This window comes from Calonectris borealis, chromosome 19 (assembly GCF_964195595.1).
Source record: "Calonectris borealis chromosome 19, bCalBor7.hap1.2, whole genome shotgun sequence".
In the NCBI taxonomy this organism is placed as follows: domain Eukaryota; kingdom Metazoa; phylum Chordata; class Aves; order Procellariiformes; family Procellariidae; genus Calonectris; species Calonectris borealis.
The window spans coordinates 4,273,538-4,296,095 of NC_134330.1; the positions used below are offsets into that span (position 1 = coordinate 4,273,538).

General features: G+C 38.4%; 1 protein-coding gene across 1 annotated transcript in view; it reads left to right on the forward strand.

Moving 5' to 3' along the window:
- The window catches only part of TEX14 (testis expressed 14, intercellular bridge forming factor), a 28,871-nt gene extending 7,595 nt beyond the window's left edge, over positions 1 to 21,276 (forward strand). Inside the window, exons 6-28 of the mRNA XM_075169117.1 lie at positions 453 to 583; positions 1,426 to 1,539; positions 1,993 to 2,116; positions 2,908 to 3,086; positions 4,233 to 4,384; positions 5,175 to 5,365; positions 5,577 to 5,727; positions 6,072 to 7,060; positions 7,777 to 7,883; positions 9,050 to 9,129; positions 9,694 to 9,960; positions 10,518 to 10,618; positions 10,948 to 11,118; positions 11,684 to 11,777; positions 12,490 to 12,580; positions 13,913 to 13,975; positions 15,063 to 15,190; positions 16,003 to 16,193; positions 17,825 to 17,876; positions 18,380 to 18,451; positions 19,259 to 19,336; positions 20,851 to 20,968; positions 21,165 to 21,276. Coding sequence (XP_075025218.1) covers positions 453 to 583; positions 1,426 to 1,539; positions 1,993 to 2,116; positions 2,908 to 3,086; positions 4,233 to 4,384; positions 5,175 to 5,365; positions 5,577 to 5,727; positions 6,072 to 7,060; positions 7,777 to 7,883; positions 9,050 to 9,129; positions 9,694 to 9,960; positions 10,518 to 10,618; positions 10,948 to 11,118; positions 11,684 to 11,777; positions 12,490 to 12,580; positions 13,913 to 13,975; positions 15,063 to 15,190; positions 16,003 to 16,193; positions 17,825 to 17,876; positions 18,380 to 18,451; positions 19,259 to 19,336; positions 20,851 to 20,968; positions 21,165 to 21,276 — 3,756 coding nt within the window. The remainder of the gene's footprint in view (positions 1 to 452; positions 584 to 1,425; positions 1,540 to 1,992; positions 2,117 to 2,907; positions 3,087 to 4,232; positions 4,385 to 5,174; positions 5,366 to 5,576; positions 5,728 to 6,071; positions 7,061 to 7,776; positions 7,884 to 9,049; positions 9,130 to 9,693; positions 9,961 to 10,517; positions 10,619 to 10,947; positions 11,119 to 11,683; positions 11,778 to 12,489; positions 12,581 to 13,912; positions 13,976 to 15,062; positions 15,191 to 16,002; positions 16,194 to 17,824; positions 17,877 to 18,379; positions 18,452 to 19,258; positions 19,337 to 20,850; positions 20,969 to 21,164) is intronic.
- The last annotated feature ends 1,282 nt before the right edge of the window (positions 21,277 to 22,558 follow it).

A 22,558-nucleotide genomic window follows, 5' to 3' on the forward strand; every position in this document is an offset into this window, starting at 1 on the left:
CTCCCAACTCCTCACTGGTGGGGAGGGGTGAGGAGCAGAAAAGGCCTTGACTCTGTAAGCATTGCTTAGCAGTAACTAAAACATCCCTGTGTTCTCAGCACCTTTTCCAGTGCAAATCCAAAACATGGCCCCGTACTAGTTACTATGAAGAAAATTAACTCTATCCCAGCCAAAACCAGCACGCAGAGGAAGCTGTTTTGGAACAGGCAATAGAAACTCTCCTGTTAAACGTCACCTGTGGGAATTCTTAATGACTGTTTCTACTTTCTCTATTTCAGCTTCACTAGAAAGTTAGGTTTTTGATGTAGATACCTTAACATTTCATTTTGATGCTTTGGCTGATGCTCCCATTGCCATGATTGCACGCAAGTTTTTAGTGAGCTTGCAGCAGATGTGACGGATCTTGGGAACTGTTGAATATTCCTTTTGGTTATGCCCTCGTGTTGTTTCAGTTCTATCTTGCAGGCAGCAGGCATCTAGGGTACTTGGCATCTCTCCCTATTATTGGGGAAAAAGACGTGGTTCAGGCAGATGATGAACCAACATTTTCTTCCCATGTTGGACCATACATGACCATGACAAAGTAAGTGGAATCAAAGGGATTTTAATCCCTCTTAGTGTGCATCTGTTACTATTAAGCAGCAAGTTGTTGTACTAGATGCTTTGTTTGGATAGTTGTTTTCCTTGTCTATTCTATATTCATCCACTGCTTTCTGCTTGCAACTTGTTTTCTACAGTCCACTGATTAACATCTTCTTTAAATTCCTTTGATATCTGTAGGTTGTTCTAGTCCTTTCGAGCAATATTAACCCAATTACGGCTATTCATTGATAGCAATATTTCAGTACTGATTCCTTTTGTGGTGGGAAATACGTTGCTGGGGTTGCACAGATTGCATTGTTCAGTGTTTAGTCCTTGTAATTGCTGGGTAAGACCTCAGGCCTCTGGATATGCATGTCTGCAGGCCACTTGCTCACACCTATGGTGAAATGAGAGTTGCAAGTGCAGACTGCCCCTTGGTTTTTATCTTTTGTATTGTGTGGCAAGTACTTGTGCCTCAGAGGCATCCAGAGAATTGACAAATTGGTGATTTAATTTTCCCAAAGCTCTGGCTTGTATTGCAGCGTAGCTGATGGCCTTTAGTGAAAGGAGTTTTAGAGTGTCCTTGTTCTTTACCCTGGGTCATGGTAGCGTAGCATCTCTGGACAGCAAACCTAGCCTGCTATATTCAGTCTTTAACAGGATGAGAATTTATTGTCAATTTGAAAGAATATATACTATAGCCAGGATCATCAAACTAATGTTACTAACAGTAGGAGACAGCACCAGAACATTTCCGAATTACAAAATTATTTGTACGTAATCCCATAACCGGAAAAAAATACTGCAGAAAGCATCTCGTAGAAATTCTTCTTCTCCTTGTAGCTTAATGTGGGGAGGCAGCAGAGTTACAGTGAAGGAACTCAGCTTTGAGCCCCATCAGAACTGTAGTAAACAACGTTTAGCTGATCTTCTCATTGCAGAACAGGAACATAGTAGGTAAGAAAGAACGTGCAGTAGCCACAAGTGCTCCTGGGGTTTGGGTGTCTGCAGTGATGGGAGGTAATGTGATTAACCTGGGGAGGACTGTTAGGCTGTGGTTGTACTTTCTCTCCAAATGAGAAATACAGGTCTCTTTCTCCTCCTGTCTCTTCCCACTCCATTTGCTCCCCAGTGGATAATACAGGAGAAGATGATACTCTCTTCTCGTATGTCTGGATGAATGCTTCATTGCACATTTCTTGGATGGCTTGTTTATAGGTTCTCCTAGTTGTGACAGTGAGCACTGTTTCCTAAATGCCTCCCAATCCACGGTTCTTTTAAAATTTTGGGTATTCTAATGAAAAGTTAGAAGCATTCACGTTGTGTTGATAAAAACATCTAGAAGGCCAGGACTCCTTCTCTTTTAATCTCATATTTGCCTTACAATTTTTTTTTCCTCTCCCTTTACAGTAAACTCCGTCATCCTCATTTGCTACAGTTGTTGTCTGTCTGTCTGTCTAGTGACTTGGAGAAAACCCGTTTAGTATATGAAAGGGTTAACTTTGGTTCTCTGTACAGCATCCTTCATGAAAGGGTAATTAGAATACTTGTTTTTTAAATAGTAATTAATTGAGAGGAAAAAGTTTAGTAACTACATCTACCATCTTTACTCAAAGAACAGGAAGACAAAATCATCAGTCTGTGTATCTGGGTTTCTATTTCATTGCACAGTATCGGATACTCTGTGTAAGCTGGTAAAGTTTGTAATTGGCAAATACTTCAGTTAACGTTTAGGTGCAATTGCATTGATTTTCTTGTTTGGTGTCAGTCTTAAAATGGCTGCTGTTAAATTCAATTAATCTTCTGCATGTGGTTGTATACTGCAAATGTGGCGAGACCAGGTTTTGCCCTTGAATATTGGTATGTAGTATTTTGCAAACTGCCTGTGTATAAAAGTGAAGGCTTGAACTCAGCTGCGGGTTTTGGTTCTTTTTTAAATCAACTGATCTGTGTTTTATTTTTGTTGTTCTATATTTTTCTCTTCCTTTTTTGCAGTTAATTGAGTCGTTATTTTATTTCTTTAACTGTTTGAATGCCGTCATCTAAATTACTTGAGAAATTGCAGTCAAAGGCAAGAAACTCTTAAGAGTTCATTCTGCTTCAGAGTGAATATTGGCATAGTCAATATCTTTTCTTAATTACTTTTTAAGGTATTATTAGCTGGTTTGGTATTGAGAACGAACATTATTGAGCAAGTGCAATTTGTCTGACTTTTGCTACAGTATGTTTCATGTTTGCTTTCTTTGCCTTCTGTACAATAATAGTTTTCCCCTACATCAAGCTTTGAGACCTCCAGTGCAAATTTGGTACTTCTGTTTTTTTCAGCGTACAGAATTCCCAGTACTGCACATGGAGACAATTTTGCACATGCTGCTTCAAATTAACGACGCTTTGCGTTTTCTACATTCCCGTGGATTTATCCACCGTTCAGTTACCTCCTATGCTATCCAGATTGTTTCTTCTGGTGAGGCAAAGCTATGCAACTTGGAATACATGATAGAGAGGTAAAGAACTTCCTCACTGTTTCTGTGAAAGGCACAAACACAAGTAAAGTCAAATTTAGTGCTAAGTTCTGCTGAAGTGCCCCTCTTGATGACTAGGGACTCCTGCCCCTGAGTCAGGCAACAGAGTTACAGGAGTAAAGAACTCCAAATTATTACTGCTCAGGTACATTAATTTTGCCACAGGCGGTATGGCAAGTTTCAGGTGGACTTAGTTTCTATGTTATAAGTATCTGAAAATAGAAACTAGTAAGAGAAGCAGCTCTTTACTGGAGTATAAAAATACCACTAGAGAAATAGAACCTAATCTTACAGAACAGAGATGAAGCTCCTCTTTGAGTCACTAATCTGCTGCTGGGCTGGAAGTAATTTAAGTTCCTTCTTCTTATACTGAACTTGTGCATATGGAGGCTTACCTAAAATGGTTGAAGATTCCATGCCTCATTGACCTGGTAGTAATTAAGTGCCATCAGTGACAAAAAGAGTATTTCTTTTATGAGGGACACCATTCATTTCATTTAGGTAAATTATTACTTATATAAATTTTTTACTTTCTGGTAGCGCTGTCTGATTAGAAAGGAAGTAAATCGCTCGTTAGACTGCAAAGAAAGAGAGTAAAATTGGTAACAAACAAAAATTTGCTGATGGTAATGTCCTGAAAGGAGCAAAGATACTTCCTAACCTCCTTGCAAACTCAATTTGTTAATAAATCTTGACAATTTCTTGGCTATTTCAGATACAGCTTACTGTGAAATGAATGAAAAAAAAAAAACTGTACCGTTAAATGTGAGGAAGTTATGCTCTAGACATACTTATACATTGCAAAATAAATGTATTCTGTCCGTGGTCAGAGAATGCTGGTGAGAGCTAAAGGGTTGCTTTTAAAATTCCTATTGGGAAATTCTCAACTTTCTCGGAATTCTTTTTGAGTGTAAATGTATTAAAGGAGGTGTTACTTTTGCCAGAACGTCTTTGCTGTAATGCGCCAAAATACATTTATTGGTGTGAAAATATTACACATTTTTATTTGCAGGTATACTCTGGACCTTTTAGGTATTTAAACTAAAAGCAGATAAAACAAACTCAGGTGTTTAATTCTAGTTGAATGTGGTGTATGTCCCAATTTACAACTTTTTTCCCTTTATACAGCAAAGATGGCGGAGAACAGAGTGATCTGACACGTATTCCTATCCCAGTCCAGCTGTATAAGTGGTGCTCTCCTGAAGTAATCCTTGAAAAAGTTGTGACTGTCAAATCGGATATTTACAGCTTCTGTACAGTAGTGCAGGAGGCCTTGACAGGTATATCTACAGGCTTTTGTCACGAGGGTAACCCACTGAATGTTTTCAATGCAGACTGTCAGCCACCTAATGTCTGTTCAAGTCCCCTATGTAACTGGATAAAACCTTGCTGTGATGGCTCATACAGACTTAACTTGGAAAAGGAACCCTTCCAGGCAAAAAACCCAAATGTTAATGACAATAGCAAAGACTACTGGAAACTTGTAAAATGTAATCGGAAATCTTTAAATTGCATGACTAAGGGATGAGATTAATGGTTGGTACTAGAAAAATACAATTTTGTGTATGGTGTTTTTCTGCTGTTTATCTTTCTTCTTCATACGAGGACAACAAAACATTCAGTTAACTCTCTGCAATGTGCAAAATGAGCCTGTGCAGCTTTCATCTTTTTGATCACTAAGATAACTTACAGAAAATTTATTGTTATTACAGATAACGTAATGTATGTTATGTATTGACTTTGACTATTTTGACAGTGAAATGGGATAAACTATTACCCTAAAATTAAACCTCTATTAGCTTGTTGGTAATGAAAAATCCAGAGCATGGTTTACAGTGTAACTGTCCTCTAGAGATTGCTGTCAGCTCCCTTTAAAGCATCCACTCTTGAAATAAGATAGGGAGAAGATGCCAGGCTGGACTGAGTGCTCGTTTGGTTCATGACAGTAGTTGTAAATTAGGGGATGTGTAGACAGTAATGCTTCAGTATCTCCGATTCTTTTCTCTTTTTTTCTTTTTTCTTTATTTTCATTAACATTGGTGACATGAAGTCTATACTGATGTCTTGCAGAGACCCCTCCCTGGAAAGGTCTTGAAGACTCAGTTATTAAACCACTCATAATTTCGGGACAACAGTTAGAAGCAGATGTCAGACTTCCTATGCCCTATTACAGTATTGTAAAGTCAGGGCTAGAACCTAAACAGAAAAACCGCTCCCTGAAACTTCAGGATATTCAATATATACTGAAAAATGACTTAAAGGTAATTTCCAGGATTGTAGCCTTTCATGTATTTAAAACGGCAGAGTTTTGTGTCCATTCAGATTCAAGTTGTTCTGCTTAAATCTAGGTGGGAGGCAATCTGAACATTGAGTATCCTTTTCTGATCATGGAGGCAAACCACCTTAAAAGAGAAGGCAGAGACATTGAACTGTCACATACAGTTGTCTTTTGTTCTGTTTTTTGTGTTACAGGACTTAACTAAATCTCAAACTGGTCATGCTGATGAAATGTCAAAAGCACAAAGACCTGCTGTTTTTGCAGATGTGAATATCTGTTTGGCATCAGCTGTTAGCTACCAGAAGAGAACACAGGAATTGCAGGGAAAAGAGATAACCGAGGCTGGTGAGTTTTTTCTAGTAAGATGTCGTGTGTCCTTCACTTAGACCTTTATGGACTGAGGAACATGCTAATAAAAATAATTAAAATGTGAGCACTTACAGATTTTATGACATAGTTTGAAAATAGAAAGCAGTTAGCTTTGGATTTTAGCTACCGCTCTAATTGTTAACGTAAACTCAAGACTGTAAGTCTGGTTAATATTTGAAGTTCAGGCACGCTGTTTTTAACCCAAGTGTTAAATGCTGCTCATGTAATCTCTAAAAGACGTTAACGCCTAAATGTACAAAAGCAGTGCGTTTGATGGACATCTGGAGAAATAGCTTAACACTTAAAATAAAATTTTTCAGGCAGCTCTACTGCCCCAAGATATTCTCTTTTTCCTGAGGAGAATAGTGCTTCAGTGGACCAAGAGGCATCAACCAGTCTACAGCCAGTTGCACAGGATGAAAATCGTGATGTATCTTCTGAACTCCTGATGACCCTCAGTGTCAGTGATGTGGATGATAGCCTCTGTAGCTTTGAAATCAATGAAATCTTTGCCAGTTATCTAGAACTTCACGAAGACTTCCTGGAAGAAGGAGCTGGATTAGGTCAAACTCTAAAGGATGAAAAAAGGCAGCAAAAGGAAGAAGATAAGGCTACCCTCAGAGACCTATATGCATCCCCCAGGGTGCCCTGTGAGGAAAAGCCAGTTTATGAGGAAGGTGGCTTTTCAGAATTGGGTACAGAGTACACTACAGAAGAGGAGGAGAGGATAAGTGACACCTCTGACTTATGCATGCTGGCACAGGTGAGAGGAGATGCTGGGAGAAGAATGAGTAGTCTGTCCCAAAAGGAGCTGCAGTACATCAGCAAATGTGTCCTTGATTTAAAGATTGCTCAAAGCATGTTGCAGCAGGCAGCAGATTCTCTGTGCAGAACAGAGGAGAAACTGGACAAATTAGAGGCCACTGAAAAGCAAAAGAAGCTGCTCCAGGAAATCAGAATGAATCAGCTTTCTAAGCAAATTTTTCAAGACAGACACTGGAGCAGTTCTGATGATACTTCCCAAAATACCAATAACCCTTTTTCTGGAGTTAATACTTTTTTATGGAAGGCTATAGGTCCACCATCAAGTGACTATATTCCACCACCGTTAAGATGTCAGGCACAAGGAGTATTGAGTGGAAACAGTTTCCAAGCTGTTTCAAAGACAGCAAAGGAAATGGAGGCAATTCAAAATGAAAAGTGGAAGTGCTTTCATGAGATGAGTAAGAGTAAAAATGAAAACAACCATCATGATCTCAGCTTCAGTGTGGTGAAAAGCCTGGATGATCAAATGAGCCTAGACCGTGAGGTAAAGTGTTGAGCAGCGTGACTGTGTTTATCACTTCTGTATTCCTTAGCAGGTAAAGAGACGTAGTTACGGATGGTGTCCAAGAGGAGGGATGAATCTGTCTTTTAAAATATATGCTCATACAACGTGCATTAGATATAGGAACGAAAACAGTCAGCTCAGCAGTGCAATTAGTACTATTTTTTCTTTCTCCCCTCCTTGCCCCCCAGCAAAATACTAGTCTAGTGGCTTAGAAGGGAATAAAATCCTGTACTAAAAGGGAGGTGGGACTGTCAGGGAAAAGGGCAAGCAGAGAAAGATTTTTGCTTGTAAACTTAGTTATGGAGGTCTAAGCTGTCATTAGTAAGGGCTTCTAGATAATTTTCATTATTAAATATAAGTAGTTGACATGCTTAGCCCAAAAAGAAAGAGAGAAGTTCATGTACGTATCTGCTGGAGGAATAATCTTGAATCATTTAGGTCCACTCATTCCCCTGGGAACTACATGTTATGGTAGTTTGCATGTGTACACATGAAACCTGCTATAAATCCAGGGCAGAGTTTTTACTAGGCTAAGGCCTGGAGTTGTCATCCTTTCTTATGAGCAGTGCTACTAAAATATAATCTAGGGAATAAAATTTGCACAGTCCGGTTCTTAGTATATCTCATAGACAGTTCAACTAGTAATTACCAGAATGCCCGACGTGCTGAATCATGACTTGTTGGACTCATTTCAGCATTTACTCCCACGTGTATCTGTAAGATGCAAAAAAAAGTTCAATTTGCAGTGTCAGAGAGGAGGTGATTCACATTCTGCAGCAAGTGGAAGTGAAGAAGAGAGGTGGTGAGTTTTGATCGTGTTCACAGAAGAGTTAACTCTAGCAGATTCATCTTGATACAGCCACTGTCAAAAGTAGACCCATGCAGGATCAAGGATGGCATTAAATGTTATTTCAGTAAGTCAAAAGCCATCTGTCCAATTAGGACCGTACTGTGAGTCAGTCAGCTGCAGAGCTGACAGGGTAACTGCTGCGACAGGGCAGTTACTTTTAAAAAGTGGTGTTCAGACAGCTTCCAGATGCCTCTCTAATGGAGGTCAGCGGTCCAAAACTGTAACAGTGCCTAAGGAGAGCAATCTAGTAAGTTACTAGTAAGGGTGGTTCTGCTCTCTCTGCACAGCCTCATTCAATTCTCAGTAGAAATACTTTGGCTTTCGTAGGTGTAGGACTAGGACCTATGTTAGGGGCTGTAGGAGTGGAACAGTCTTGCTAAACCCGGTGACAACAGACCATACGTTACTTCATTACGTTTGCTGGGCTTTTTAATGTCGTCCCTTTGTATTTCTAAGTATGGGTGGAAAGTACATGTTAAAAGTACCTGGCAAAACTTGTGCAAATTAATGTATCTTACTAGTTGGAAAGATGAGGATAGCACCTCCTTCAATGTTTGGGTCAAATCAGTCAGGAAATCTGTTGTGGTTTTTAAGTTGATTCATGACCCAGTTGGATAAGTAAGACCCGTTGGTAAAGGACATACTTGGTTAGAGCATAAATATGCTGGATGCTGACATGTGGCTAGATGGTCAAGTGAATGAACTCTAGATTGGAATTGGGTTGGTGGTAGGATTGTTGTTATACAAGTCTGAAGTTCTGAATATCTTCAGTTGTCCACTGATCGCCTTACTGACCTGAATAAAATACATCTACATAGCATTCATTGTCTGTTAGTGTTTATATAGATATATCATCTGAAGGCAGTTGACAGCTTTTGAAATCTAGATTTTAATGTACAGCTTGTCTGGTTAATCTATAATAGACCTAAATAACTGCCTGTGCTTTCTAAGCTTCTGATGGCTCAATCTGCTGGTTCTGTTGGGTTCTTAGAACATGTGTGCTCTCAGCCTTTTAATTAACGTTAAAACAACTTCTAGTCTTTTACTGACTGGGGAATACTTAACGCAATATGCTTTGCATTAACAGAGTTTGATGCATTTATAACGACTTATTATAGGTGCTATCCGAAATCAAGAACTGAAATTTACAGTACCAAAATAAATGAGGACAGAAGGATGATGCAGTCAGAATGGAGGAGTAAGTAAATCAGTGTGAACTCGGCATTAATGTTAGCAAGTCTTCCTGCAGCGCAGCGCATTAAAACTTAACACATTTTGTTACTTAAGAAAGGTCTGTGTGCCTTAATTGCTGAAGCTCTATTAGGCTGTTCTTGGATGACAACCAAGTGAGTAGGATCCTGTGTCTTGCACGTTCAGGGCATAAAATAATCACAGCCACATTAAGATGGTTTGATTATAAAGCTCAAGGAATTTCTAGCCCTGTTTTGGAGGATGTAAGGGAGGGACAGCGTATGAATTTAGAAAGGGTAGTATAGCAATGACCAGTGGATGGCAGTACAGGCATGAATAATAGAGAATGCAAACTAACAAAAATTGTTCATGTAAAGACTTGTCCATATCAATTTATACAGGTTTTAAGCTTTCCTAAAAATGGAAGGAAGTGTTTACCTCTTTTCGTGATAAAAAGTTTACAGGCTATAACTCCAGCATTTACAAGTCTGCAGACACAATGAAACACAGGGAATGCTTTGAAGGTCCAGATTCTGTTGTGTGAACTGGTAATTTTGTTCTTTTTGTGTAGCTGAAGTAAAGCAAATGGCCAGAAGAGTGGCCTTAGGACAACTACAACTCGGCTGTCCATATCCAGCCAGTGAATGTACATCTGAAAGTGAAGCAGAGAGTATAAAGGAAGCCTTTCAACATGTCACTGTTAGAGTTCAAAAAAGTCAGGACCCACAAAGATATAGGTGGCAGACAGGTGATAATGTTGAGCCTTGGGATCTGGGCAGTGAGGATAGATCTGAATCTGAGGAGAGTGATCTGGAGTCTGCATTCAGAAGTTCTGGAGGTAAGGTTGAAAATAAAAAAATAATTCCTTCTCTTTTCATCTCTCTCTATCTCCCAGCAGATTTCAGCTTCTGTGCTTTTGTTACAATAATTGTCAATATTATCTCCCAGAGTCTTGCCCCCAAAGCAGGTCATCACTCAGGCATTGGTGAACATAAATAATAGACTGAGTATTAGATGTTAATAGGTGGAGGTAATGTCCAGTGAGCTTGGAGACCCTTCATCGTCATTGATTACCATGTGTCAGCATGGGAGACCCAAAGCTTTCAAATCCATGAGTATGCTTTCACACTTCTTTCTTTCAATTGGATTACAGAGATGCTTTTTCTGTAGCAGCATAGTGGGTATTGCTTTTGTAATAGTTATGGATAGAGGAACAAGGAAAGCTTCACATGCCTAGATTGACGATGTGAGCATTTAAGTGTCATTATTTGTCCATGTTCCTAGCAGACAGTGTGGTTTTTACTGTCAGCTCTCATTGATACTCCATCAGTGGTTCAGGTCACTCACTTCATACTGTTTTTTGCCTAATAATTTTGTTCCATTCTGACATCCTAGGGAGAAGTTGCCAGTCACCATCACAAGATGAACAAGCAGAGTTTGGAATAGCCATTCATAAGAATTCAGTCCTTCCTCCACAAGTTGAGAATCTTTCTAGAGTATGTATAGTAATCCAAGAAAGATAGCTGCAGCTAGTTATCTGTAGAACAGTTCAGCCTGATCTCTCCGTGTTGCACACTGAACTACCAAGACAGCTGATCTTTTCAGTTGTGGTCTGACTAAAAATCCCCCTTCTTCCCCCTCCTTTTTTTTGTTTGGTTCTATAAATCATCAAGGTAATGTAAGGAGCAGGAGGTAGGTTGAAACTCAGAGTGATCAAATTAAATATAATTTCAGTTTGATAAAGTATTGTTTAACATTATTGACTAAAATGTATATTCTTTAATAGAGAGTGGAAAAGCATCTCAAATGATGATGTCTTTCACAGGGGCATTCAAGGGAATTGCATTGTTCCCCTAATTCATCTTCTGAGGTGTCTGAAGAATTCTTGACTGCTGATCCTGATTATTTCCTTCCTCCTACTACTCAGGGAAGTTCAGAACTAGAGGTAAAAATAACAGAAAAGACAAGAATGAAGTCTGTGTCAAGAACTTTGGACGTAAGTTACAGAACATGTGGTTTTATTATGCTCCCATTTAATTTGAAGAAGAGCTGTAGAAAATGGAAGAATGACAGTTTTTATTCTTTTATTTTGAAATAATATCTACAAAGAAAGATTTATCTAAAAGTAAGAAAATTCTAACCCTGTTCCTTTAAAACACACACCCCTACCCAAAAAAAACACCCAAAAAACTCCAAACAACTAAAACCCCACAAACACCCAGACTCCCAAAACACCAGGGGAATGTTTTCTTAATGTGTTTACTAGCAAATTACATAATCTGTGGCTGAGAAAAGTTTTAGGCAGTTGATAATCTCAGCCTTTCCTTCACAGCTCTATCAATTATAGTACTCAATAGTCTTAAAACAATCTTCATTCATTTCTTGAAGATTTGAAACTATTGTATGGACTACTAAATCCAATCCATGCTGTTTGCTGCTAAGCTCTTGAAAAGTTTGTATCTCCGTTCTGGTTGTTGTGAACATCATCCTATGAGAGTTGTCCTACCCTTCACAGCTTGCCTGTGAGAAATTGAATTTGCTTCCTTTTTCCCCAACTTCAGACCGCAAATGCTGAGGGCAAATTAGAAGATACTTGTGAAGGATTTTTACAGAAACAGTTACCTGAAGATGCAGGATCAGGTGTTCAGGTTTCAGGTAAATGTGCTCTTTCTTTTGAACGTACTTTTGAGTCAGGGAGATGGAGTCTTGTTGCACTTGTATTTTTGTCAGCAGCACACCTGTCAGAAAGCTGGAGCTTGATTCTTCAGGATCACTTGGTCTCTTATTCCTCATTATTTTAGTGAGGGTTCAGGACACTTACAATTTTGGAAGATGAGGTTTGGGCATTGCAGTCACTGAAATATTGTTGAGTGCGATAGTTATGTACTTGCTGTGTTTCAGTTAAAAAAATGAACCGAAACTTGTTTGCAACATCTTTGTTTTTACCCTAGGGCTAAGTTCAATGTTTTTATGCAACTTGCTATGGTGCTGGAGACTGAATTAGAGTTGTATTTACACATTAATATTCTTACTGCTAGAAGGATCTTGAGCTTAAAGACTGTAAGAGCTGACATTGTATGTGTGCAGAATAATGGAAAGATCATCGCTGTTTCTCTAGTCTGTTGCCTCTCTTAGCTCAAATTTGTAAATGTTGCGATATTCCCCAGTGCTTCAGTGGTTGACTGTCTGGCAGCTGTGGTATGTTTATGAAAATGCATCTTTAAAACACATTTGTCTCTTGACAACAACAAAGGTCACAAGAACTAAAAAATTTAATAAAGTTGCTATTTCCTGTTCAATGAGTTGTGTCACTTTCTTTTGTACTTGCAAAACCCAATAACAGGGGACATTTGTTATTTGTATTCAGGAGGAAGTATACTGTTCTGCAGCACAGCAGCACAGAACTCCGGCAATAACACACAAGGAGTGAATCAATTTAGCCATATGCCTGTAGCCAGGTAGATAGACTTATTTTCATCGTTACTTCAAACATAAATTAGGTTATAAAGTATGCTCATTTTATTAATTCTGCTTATATATCTAATATTCAAATACAATGCCAGTGGTATTTTTTAATGATTATCTACATAGCATAGTTCCTTGCCAAGAAAATATTAAAAGGACTTTCACAAGTCTCATGGGGTTTTGTCTTTTACAGTGTTCAGTACTTTTTTTTGTTTGCTTAATGAGGGAGCTAAAATAGGAAAAATAAGTCATGTATGTATTAATTCCTTTTACACTGGTAAACTACAGTATTAAACAGAGCAAAGATCATTCAAGTTAAGACTTCATTCATCTGTTCTAATTTTGTTGTGCTTTGGTTTTGGAGCTCAAGTGGCGTGAAGATCATGCATTTTTCCCCTCCCGTGGGAAGAATCTGATGCAAATGTGCTCACTGCATCTTGCCTGCAGATAACATTAGCCCATGATTGGAGACTTGCAGTCTCATCTGTCAAACATGAGGTGTTTATATCCAGTATTTTTGTAAATTTTATGTTCTACTAGTATGCAGAGATGTTGGCCAGAATCACCACCTCATGCTGCAAGGGGTACTTTCACTTAAAGAGAAACAGTCCTCACCCTGACGGTCTCTCAGCAGTGGCTTTCAGGCTGAAAAGCCCCTTCCCTCCCTGTAGCTCAGCTTTCCTTGTGTTCCTCTGGGGTTAGCAGCTGCCCACTTTCTCTGAGTGTGGGAGTGAGAGCTCCTTGTACTGTCTGTCAGCGTTGTACCTTCTCTCTTCCACTGGAGGAACTGGGTTACCAGTGTCAAAGGTAGGCAGCAAGTGTGTAAATGCTTGGCCTTAAGGTAAAAGGTAATGGTTTTGGTTGCTCCCTTCACTTAGGAATTGAGCTTTTGCCAGCAGGACAGAGAGGACTGTTGCTCTCTGACCCTCTGAGTAATCCCCTTCGAATGCCTCTTTGACCTTGAATGGGGTTGTTAGAGTTTGAGAGAACAGCTTACAATGCAGACCAGTCAAAGGATGATAAAACAATGTAGTGATGTATATTTGTAGATTTTTACTTAACTTTCAGTTTCGTTTTGAAACTGCATATGTCAATTAGAAGTGTTCTCCTTACCGGATACAAATCCATAATGTGCTTAAAATGGCATTTTTCTCCGAGCACTCTCCATCTTCTCAGGTTTTAAGCAAAAAAGCTTCTATGAACTGCAGTGTACCTCAGAGAGAAGGTAGTCCTTTAAACTTTTTGAGAGAGAGGAAACTAAATACATTTATTTTCATAATTCTCTGAGAGGATCAGTGAATATGACCTTTCTTCCTTCATTCCAGTGTTGAAGCAGCCCAAGAAGTGATACTGTGGGAGCCACAGGAGGAACACAAAGAAAAAGATGTGTAAGAGTCACAGACCATTTTATATCAAAACTGCAGCAAGTTGGTCATTATCATTGTAAAAGTTTTGTGTTGATGCAAAACAGGAAGGTGAGGCAGACCAAAGCTGAGAGACAGAAAGCTATGTGAAGTATTGAAAGAGTATTTTCTTGCGATAAGTTGGGAGATTGGTATACAAGAGCTATCACATACAGTTGTCCTTAGTTTGAAATATTTTCATATCATAAGTAATTAACTTAGTGTCAAGCTGGGTGTGCTTCTTCACATTAAAGTGTTTCTTCTGTCTGTGTACACAGAAGAAATAAAATTACTTCAAAGAGCAAATCGTTACTATGTAGCTAAATAAATTTTATTACAAAAATGGTCGTGATTGAGATTCTCGGGAAGAATTTGCAGAATAGGTTTGTGACTTAACTAGTAAAGTTAATTTCTTTTTACAGATGATGGAGATTTGCATAGAAATCACTGATTTGGTAACAGTAGATGTCTGTTCATTTCATGATCTTCTGAGGACAATGTAATCTAGGGTGTATCTACAGAAGATGTTGGTTTGCTTTATATAATCCCAGTCCTGCAGCCACTTAAGAATTTTTGTAACTTGAGTGGACATCATTGCCTGTGCAGATCTTTAGCAGTTTCAGTTTATCTGAGTAGTTCTTTGAAAAGCTTCCAAGACCTACATTTAGTCTTAATTAATGGATCGTTAGTTTTTGTTAAACCTTGAGGTCTTCCCTTGGCTTTGGAAAGAGTTTTCTACCTAGTGGTTCACATTTGAAGTTCTTGCCCTTTCTGGAGGCAGTTTCCTGAGCTTGCTTTTACAGGAGAATTATTAAAATTAAGAAATCCTGTAAAGGAAGGGAAAGCAAGTGATTAACCTTTTCTATCTCTGCAAGATTATTGAAGATGGTGATCTTTAGCCTTCCAAGAATTCTGTGGGAAGTTTTCAAAGGGAACGTCTCTCTTCCTTCTGGAAAACTAGATAAGACTGAACAAAATTAAAATTTAAAGAACCTGAAAATAGCAGAATTTAGTGATTCACAAGTGTAAGAAGTGGCTATTCTAACTGTCAGAACATCTTTCAATACTTCAGATCAGTGACAGATATTCAGGATTTGTCGAGTATCCCCTATGAGCAAGAGAGCTACTACAGGGATATAGATTGTAAAACGCCCAGAGCGAGTCATGCACCAACGAGCGTCAGCACTCCACTCAGCTCAGGTAAGTGCAGAGAAGAAAGAAGGAAGGACCAGTGAATTACTTGACCTTTCTGTGCCAGGAGTCAGACCTTTCTGCCAAGACTTGCTAATGAAAAATCATTGATGTGAATCATGGAAACTCCATTCACGTAGTACCAATGCAGAAATGTCAGGCTTGGAATAAGTAACCACAAGAAATGCTGTAGCTGTTGTTTGAAATCTCATTTTTTTGGTCTGGATAGTTACAACTTCGTAGTTAGATCCTGCTTGGTCAAGAGAAATCTGTAACATGGAACTAAAGGAGAATTTATGGGGACACAGCTGAAAAAGCCTGTATCTGAAAGGTCTCTGAAAGATAATTACTTGGTAGTTAATGGTAGCCTTCATAAATCAGAAATTGTTTTAGACATTTTAAATTGATTTGGAGTGATACATGTAGATTGTAGCATTTTAAAGACAGACTAATAAGCACTAGTGTGTTTTGAGTGTTGATAAAGTGATCTCAATGTTTGTTGAACTTAAGTGTTCTTTAAGAGCAACAAATTACCATTTGCTTTGTAGTTTCATTAATTCAGTGTAATACAGTAGTCAAAATTTCTCAGTTGGCAAAGTTTTGCATAAAAAATGTTGAGATTGAACTCCTAGGTAATCAGTTTGGACTTCTGCCTGGAGATCATTTAGGGACAATAATTTCTTAGAGTTGCCTGTGCAGGTGCCTGTTCAAATACAAGAAGCCTTTTTCTGCTTCCGTTGGAATGTGACCAAGACACAAAAAATCCAGAAATCATTTTCCACCTTTGCTATCATCTTTTCCTTTTCTTTTTTTAATTCTAGAAGAAAAAATTCCAGTAGCCTTTGAGAAATACAAACACTGCCATGAAGTATCTTCAGATTCTTCCTTTTGCGGTTCTCAAGAGATCTCTTCTGCAGCGTCCAGGACATTCACTACAGCCTATGAAGAGGGAAGGAGCACTGAAATTCCCTCTGTTGCTTTAGGAGTTTGCTCATCTGAATTGAATGAGCCTGTAAGTCTAGAAAATTTACCTTGTGCCAGCCATTCTTTAAAATCTTTTTAAAAATACTTTTCCTTAAAATAAATGCAAGATGAGAAGCACAGAGATACTTCTAGGTCTTTGTGAGTATTTTGGAATCCTGGATCTGTTGGCATAATGACAAAAGTTCTGACTGATTTCAAAGTAGTCAGCGTGTGCCACTGATTATACAAAGAGTTGGTTTCCCCTTGCACCTAATCTTATGTAAATGTTGACCACTATCAAAATGGCCTTGCCTGCCCTCCATCCCTTCCCTGGCTGTAAAGAATTGCCATTTCCCAGCATTGGATCCAGTAATCTTGGAATACCAAAGTGGTAAGTATCAGCAAAATGATGGGGTAGAAAAGGTATGTTTTTATTGGGGGGGGGTTGGTTGATCAGTTGGTCTTCTGGTGAGGCAACAGCAGGTTGCTTATCTGAACCACTCTGAATTCACAAGTGATTTGTGAACTGCAGGCTTTTGACTATGTGGAAGTGGGGAATAAACTTGAATGAAAATAAATGTACGTGCATGTGTGTTCAAGTATGTAAGTTTTCATGTGAAACTGAAGAGTTCTCAAAACTTAGTGGGGAAAGGTAAATGAGTACGTGAGTGAGTGATTCCTTGAGGAAGAAAGGAAGATGGAAGCCTCCATCTAGCAGTATGGAAGCAAGTAAATGTTCAGAAAGCCCTTGTATTAGGGGATTAAGTTTGTCCTTTTTATGCACAGACATGGCATAATGTTACCAACTTTGTGGTATCAAAAAATCCTCTCTCTTTGGAGGTGACAATTTCCAAGGTCACTGTAGTGATTTCCGGTGATCGTTAGGGAACTGAAGGTGTCCTGGAGCCACAGCGTTATCTTAACTGTCGTTTCGGACAGTTATATATAAAATAGTTGCCTTTATACTTTCTTATTGTTATTCATTGATGGGGTTGTCACTTAAAGATTAAATTAGAGTTTGTTCAACCAGAACAGTAGTGACTCTGTTCGTTGTCATCAGGTCAGGTCTGTGTCTTTCTGCTTGCGTAGCAGACAGTTGGAATTCATTAAGTCCATTAACAGTGCAGTGCTGCCTTGACTGGCTCTGTGGAGATACTTGATTGTGTTGCTTTTTTGTCTAAAATCTTATTCTAGGATTAAGTGCATGAAGTACCTGTTTCCATTTTGAGAAGAGTGAGGACTTGCCTATGATTACAAATTCTTGATTTTTGGGGGCTCTTTTGGTAAATAGATGTGCCTGGCTTTAATAATTAAAGATTCAAAACAGAGAATGGGAACTTAAGAGATGTTGGAACTGTCCTTTCAGAGAATTCCCATCCAGTTGTCCATACAGTGTTGAAATGGATAAAGATTACATAGCTGACAGTATCTTATGGATGATTAAAAGATGAGCGTACAGCAGCCTAAGCAAAATTTTTGACACATCTGGCTTACCTGGATGCTACCTCTATTTTTATATTCTGAACTGATTGAAGAGCTTATTTAAAAATGTAATGGTCAACTAAGGCTTTAATTAAGGCCTGACCTCATTTTGGATTTAGTATGTTGAAGGGGGAAGATTGAAGACCAGCAGTTCTTCAATTTACCTTCTTATGTTTCATTCTGTATGATCTTACCCAGGATGGATTGCCAGTAGTTGCTTCATCCTTGAGAAGCACCAGGAAGGCATCTGGTAAGTCTCTTAACACAGCCCCAGCCCAAATAGAATGATCAATAAATGGAGAAACAGATTTGAAAAGAAATTTTGCAGTTTTACTTCTCTTTTTTTTTCCTTTTTTTTTCCCTTTTTTTTTTTTCCTCCTGGGCATCTCTTCTTATATGGATAAATGGCTTTGCACACAACTGTGTATTGCTAGTGGTGATTAGTTTACGGATTTTGGGTTTGCATCTGCAGTCTAAGAACTCTGACCTCTAATCAACCTACATTTGAAGTGTAAATACTACTGGCCTAAAATTTGCAATTCGATATTGAGAACTGAATGCACAAGTCTAGCTCTAAATGATTTTTCCATTATGAAATTATTTAAGGATATTTGATAAAATGTGAATGAGCCTGGCTCATGCAGGTTGATAAATGAAATATGTCAGCAAGATGCTGTTATAATGTAAGCCTATATCACAGTTATTAAGGATTAATCGCTGCTAATTAACTAGACTTTTTTTTTTCTGTCTCAGCACCCTCACAGGCACCTAACGACTTCATTGATGAGCTGCCTCCACCAGCCCAAGAGCTGCTGGATGAAATTGGTAAGAGGCACTTCACCCCAAATGGGATGAGGCTTGCCAGCTGTGTTCAATCAGGATTTCTCCCAAATCATTCACTATTAAAACACACAAGAGCTTCCAAATTAGTTGCAGTCAGGTCAATGATTAGGAAGTTAGGGGCATCAACAGCTGAAATAACTGGCAGTTATTTAAGTTAGTCTGTGAAGTTTCTGCATTTCATGTAATGGTTAGTTGCTGCTGGTGACAGCAGCTAGCCTATTGAGTGCAGATGTAATTTAACACTGAGATTAATTTTGTGTAGACTGAATTTTTCAAAGGTGTCCCGGAGCAGTGCATGTTCTCCATTAAAATGAATGCAAGCTGGGCAGCTGCATCCCTCAGGTTTTTTTTGCAGAGCTTAGTCTCAGTCATTTACATTTCTTTTTGTAATCACATATATCTTCAGACAGAACACAGTGTAAAAACTCTGCATTATTTTTACTGGCGTGTATTACAGAAGAATTTCCTTTGGTTATTTAGCTATAAACTCTTCTTAAACTTAACACCAGACATTGGGATGATTAAATGTGTATAGGTCCTATGCTCTTTTAGAAATGAGGCACCCAGACATATTCTGATCTTTTTATTTTCTCATTCACTGAAACAAGGACATGTGGAGACTGGCATCAAGTGAATAAATAATGGTCAGAGACAATTTGTATGAACTAAGTATAGATTATGTAAAGGTTTTTATCTAGGTTTGGATGGGTAAAGTAATATGGTACTTTAGATTGTATAGAGTCAATTTAGAGTATTTAGATCAATAAGGAAATACGCTGTTTTTAACAGAATATTTAAAGCAGCAAGATTCCATTGCTCAAGACTTTGAAGAGAAGGGATTGTATGAGTGTGGAGTGCAAATAAATGGTTAGTTGATCATAGTCCTAACATGGATACTGCAAATAGAAAATTACTTTTGTATTGCTGCAAAATTACTCTGAATACTTGTCACTGTATGTTCAGCTATACGATAAACTTCAATTTTTAGCTTTATTTGGTATTTGTGGTTCAGCAGGAATTTGAGAGGATTCTCCCTTTTTTTCTGGTAAGGTTATATGCAGTGTTTCGCAAATAGCATCCCCCCACCAGTGTTCACTGTCTTTCTCTGGGTATTCACTCTAAAGTCTGCGGGGGTCTGGTGTGGAAGGCTTGGAGGTCTGAACTATCATAATTAATCTTATACTTTTATTATGCTACTGTAATGTGTGATGTGTTCAAACATAAGTGACGAAACCCACAAAAGTATAGATGGTGGGCAGCTGATGTTTCCATTCCGGGAGGGTGGTTCAGTTGAGAAAGTGGCCAGTGCACACTAACTGCTTCTGTTTCTTACTCACTGTGATGAAATAATGCCTCTGATCTCATGCTGTAAGAAAATATCATCCACTGGGGTAATCTATATTGTATTTCCTGTTCTGTTACAAAGATACCAAAGATAGCAGTAGTGAATCTTTGTGCTTCTGAAACTGCAAATAGTAATAAGTGGGAATAATTTTTAGATGTACAGCAAGTAATGTCAGAGGAGCAGAAAACCTAAATCTTCATAAGCTCTGCATTTGTTTCCAATGAGTCAGAAAGAGAAGAGCAGTTTAAAAAAAAAAAAAGACGACCAAAAAAAAAAAGGCAGAACATGAGTTAGTCTGTAAAAAAGCAAAATAGCATAGTCACTTGAGAATGATACTGGCACTTGTTTGTGTTATCCTACAGCTTTGTTAGATCTCTTCCCATTTAAAATTGTTACCCGAAGGATAGAAGCTACTGTGACTTTATTCATAGGAGTATCTTGTTTTTAGGTGGTAAGGAATGCAGCAGCCTGTTATTGCTTGCTGTTCAATCACTGTGGTTTTGTTGTATTTGCATAAAGTACAGCTATTTCAGACTCCATTTTTGTGACAGCCTACTGCTTCCTGCTTATCATAGCTTAGCAGAAGGTGGCTGAATATATTCACATGCTGTAGGGAACAGAACTTACTGAGATAAGTCTTGGGGGGGATATCATTGGATTTTGCTAAGTAGGGTAACAAAGCTAACAGCCACAGGTTTTCTTTTGATTTTTCTCCCATATCTAGGATTGTAAGGGGAAAGATTAAAGAATAATTTCCACATGCATTTTTCATTTTAGTATGAAGCAAAATGTTCAGTCCTGTGAATCGAAAAATGTGTAACAGTAAAATATTTATCTAGGTCTTGCTACTGGCTACCTTTGACTGTAGATAATGTGAATTTGCTTAATTGGTCAAGAATCAGATTACTGAGGAAAGAGTAATTGAGAAGTGGACAACTGGAAGTTTCCCAAGTGCAGTAAATAAAAACATATTTTAATTTCTTTATTATCTTTCTTCATACCTTTGATATTAAAATCTTTCTGTTTATGTGAATAGTTCCCGATCAAATTAAAATGGAAGACAGAGAGTCAAAAAAAGAATCTGAGAGAAATGAGAAGAGAAATCATAGTTTATGGACTAAGGAGTCATTTAATCTAGCAGAGGAAACAGAAAGGTATGAAAAAAGGACGAAAAGGCATGTTTGGCTTTGAGTTACAAAGATTTAGAATAATGGTTCCAGTATATTTCAACAAGATTCAATGCTTAGAGTAAGCCAACTTTTTTAAGAACCCTGATAATTATGACTGTTTTCTTTTAAAATGTGTAGTATTAAACTTGCCAGCATCCATTTTAAATCTTTTATTCAACAGGGCTCACTCTACACTTGATGATATTTTAGAAAGAATGCTCCATGCAATTCCTGGAGATGAGGAGATCCAAGAACAACCTCAGGGACACACTCTTGGGTTAGCTGATAATTGAGACTTTATTCATAAGTTTATTTTGTTTATGTTCTGTCCTATGCAGGACTTTTCAGAAAATGTGTTCTCACTCTCTAGGCAGTAGTGTGTCAGGGAACTTGCCTGGAGACATCAATCTGAACTCTCCATACTAAATTGAGAGGGAAAAGAATGTTTTGTTAATATAATTTCCTGTAGGTGGAAAGCAAATACTTCAATAGGCTTGGAAGGCAGTGCATAGTCTTCACAGAAATCAGAGATAATTTGACAGAATGGTGTTTTTTTGAGATAGAGAAGAATGTACATTAAGAGAACAGAATCACGAAAGCTCTTAGAAAAGACATTAAAGAAGAGTTTGGGAGGACTGTTATACTGTCATGGCAATAAGGAGGAAATGAAGAAAATGGCAGAACTCATATATACATCACTTTAAGGAAAAGATTCGTAGCCCAAATAACTTTTTTCCGCTTAGAACCAAAGATCAGAGCCTAGTAACTCTGAACAACTCCACAGTAAATGCCAGTGAGTAGTCACAAGTCATTCCTAACATATATCTTGCTAAGGAACACAAGATATTCTTGGCATCAGAATTTTATTTTTTTAATTGAACACAGAAGGCAAATGTCCTGATAATCAGGAGGATCTTGCCGACAGGGCAGACTGATTGCTGCAGCATAGATACTGCCATGTTCATAAATGGCTCGATCCAAAGCCCATTCACACTTGTAGTCAGACTACATTTACTTAATGCTATTATGTAAGGAATCATTGGAGTCTGCTAAAGCACATCTGTAGTCTTGGGGGGGAGAGGCAGGTTTTTTGGGGGTTGGAGGGGGCAAATGCCCATTATAGGTCAGGGTAAAAACAAAAAGGCATCTAGTATCTCCAGAGGCTTCTGTTTTAGTGCTCTGTATTCATCCTGTCTAAAAGAAAATAGAAAAAATTGGGATGATAGAAAAATCTCTGTCATTCAAGGGCTGCAAGCCTGCAAGATCCAGAAGATGTTGGAAGGAAGAAGGGAGCAGAGGAAGGCAGAGCCGAGGACGAAGGTGGAGCCGAGGACAGAGGCAGAGCGCCAGAAAGCAGTGCAGGGAGTTCAGAAGGTCCTCTTTGTCTGTAAAGCTACTGGATGCTGTGCTGGGCAGTATCAGCATCCAGTATTATATTGTTAGCACTGAATTTGTCGAGCTTGCACAGACTAGTTTTTTCCTTTTCTTGATTTTCCCCCATCTGGGTACTGTTTCTACCCTGTGCTTTTAAAGGAGAGGAAGCTGCTCTAGACTTAAACTCTCCAGAGACACTTT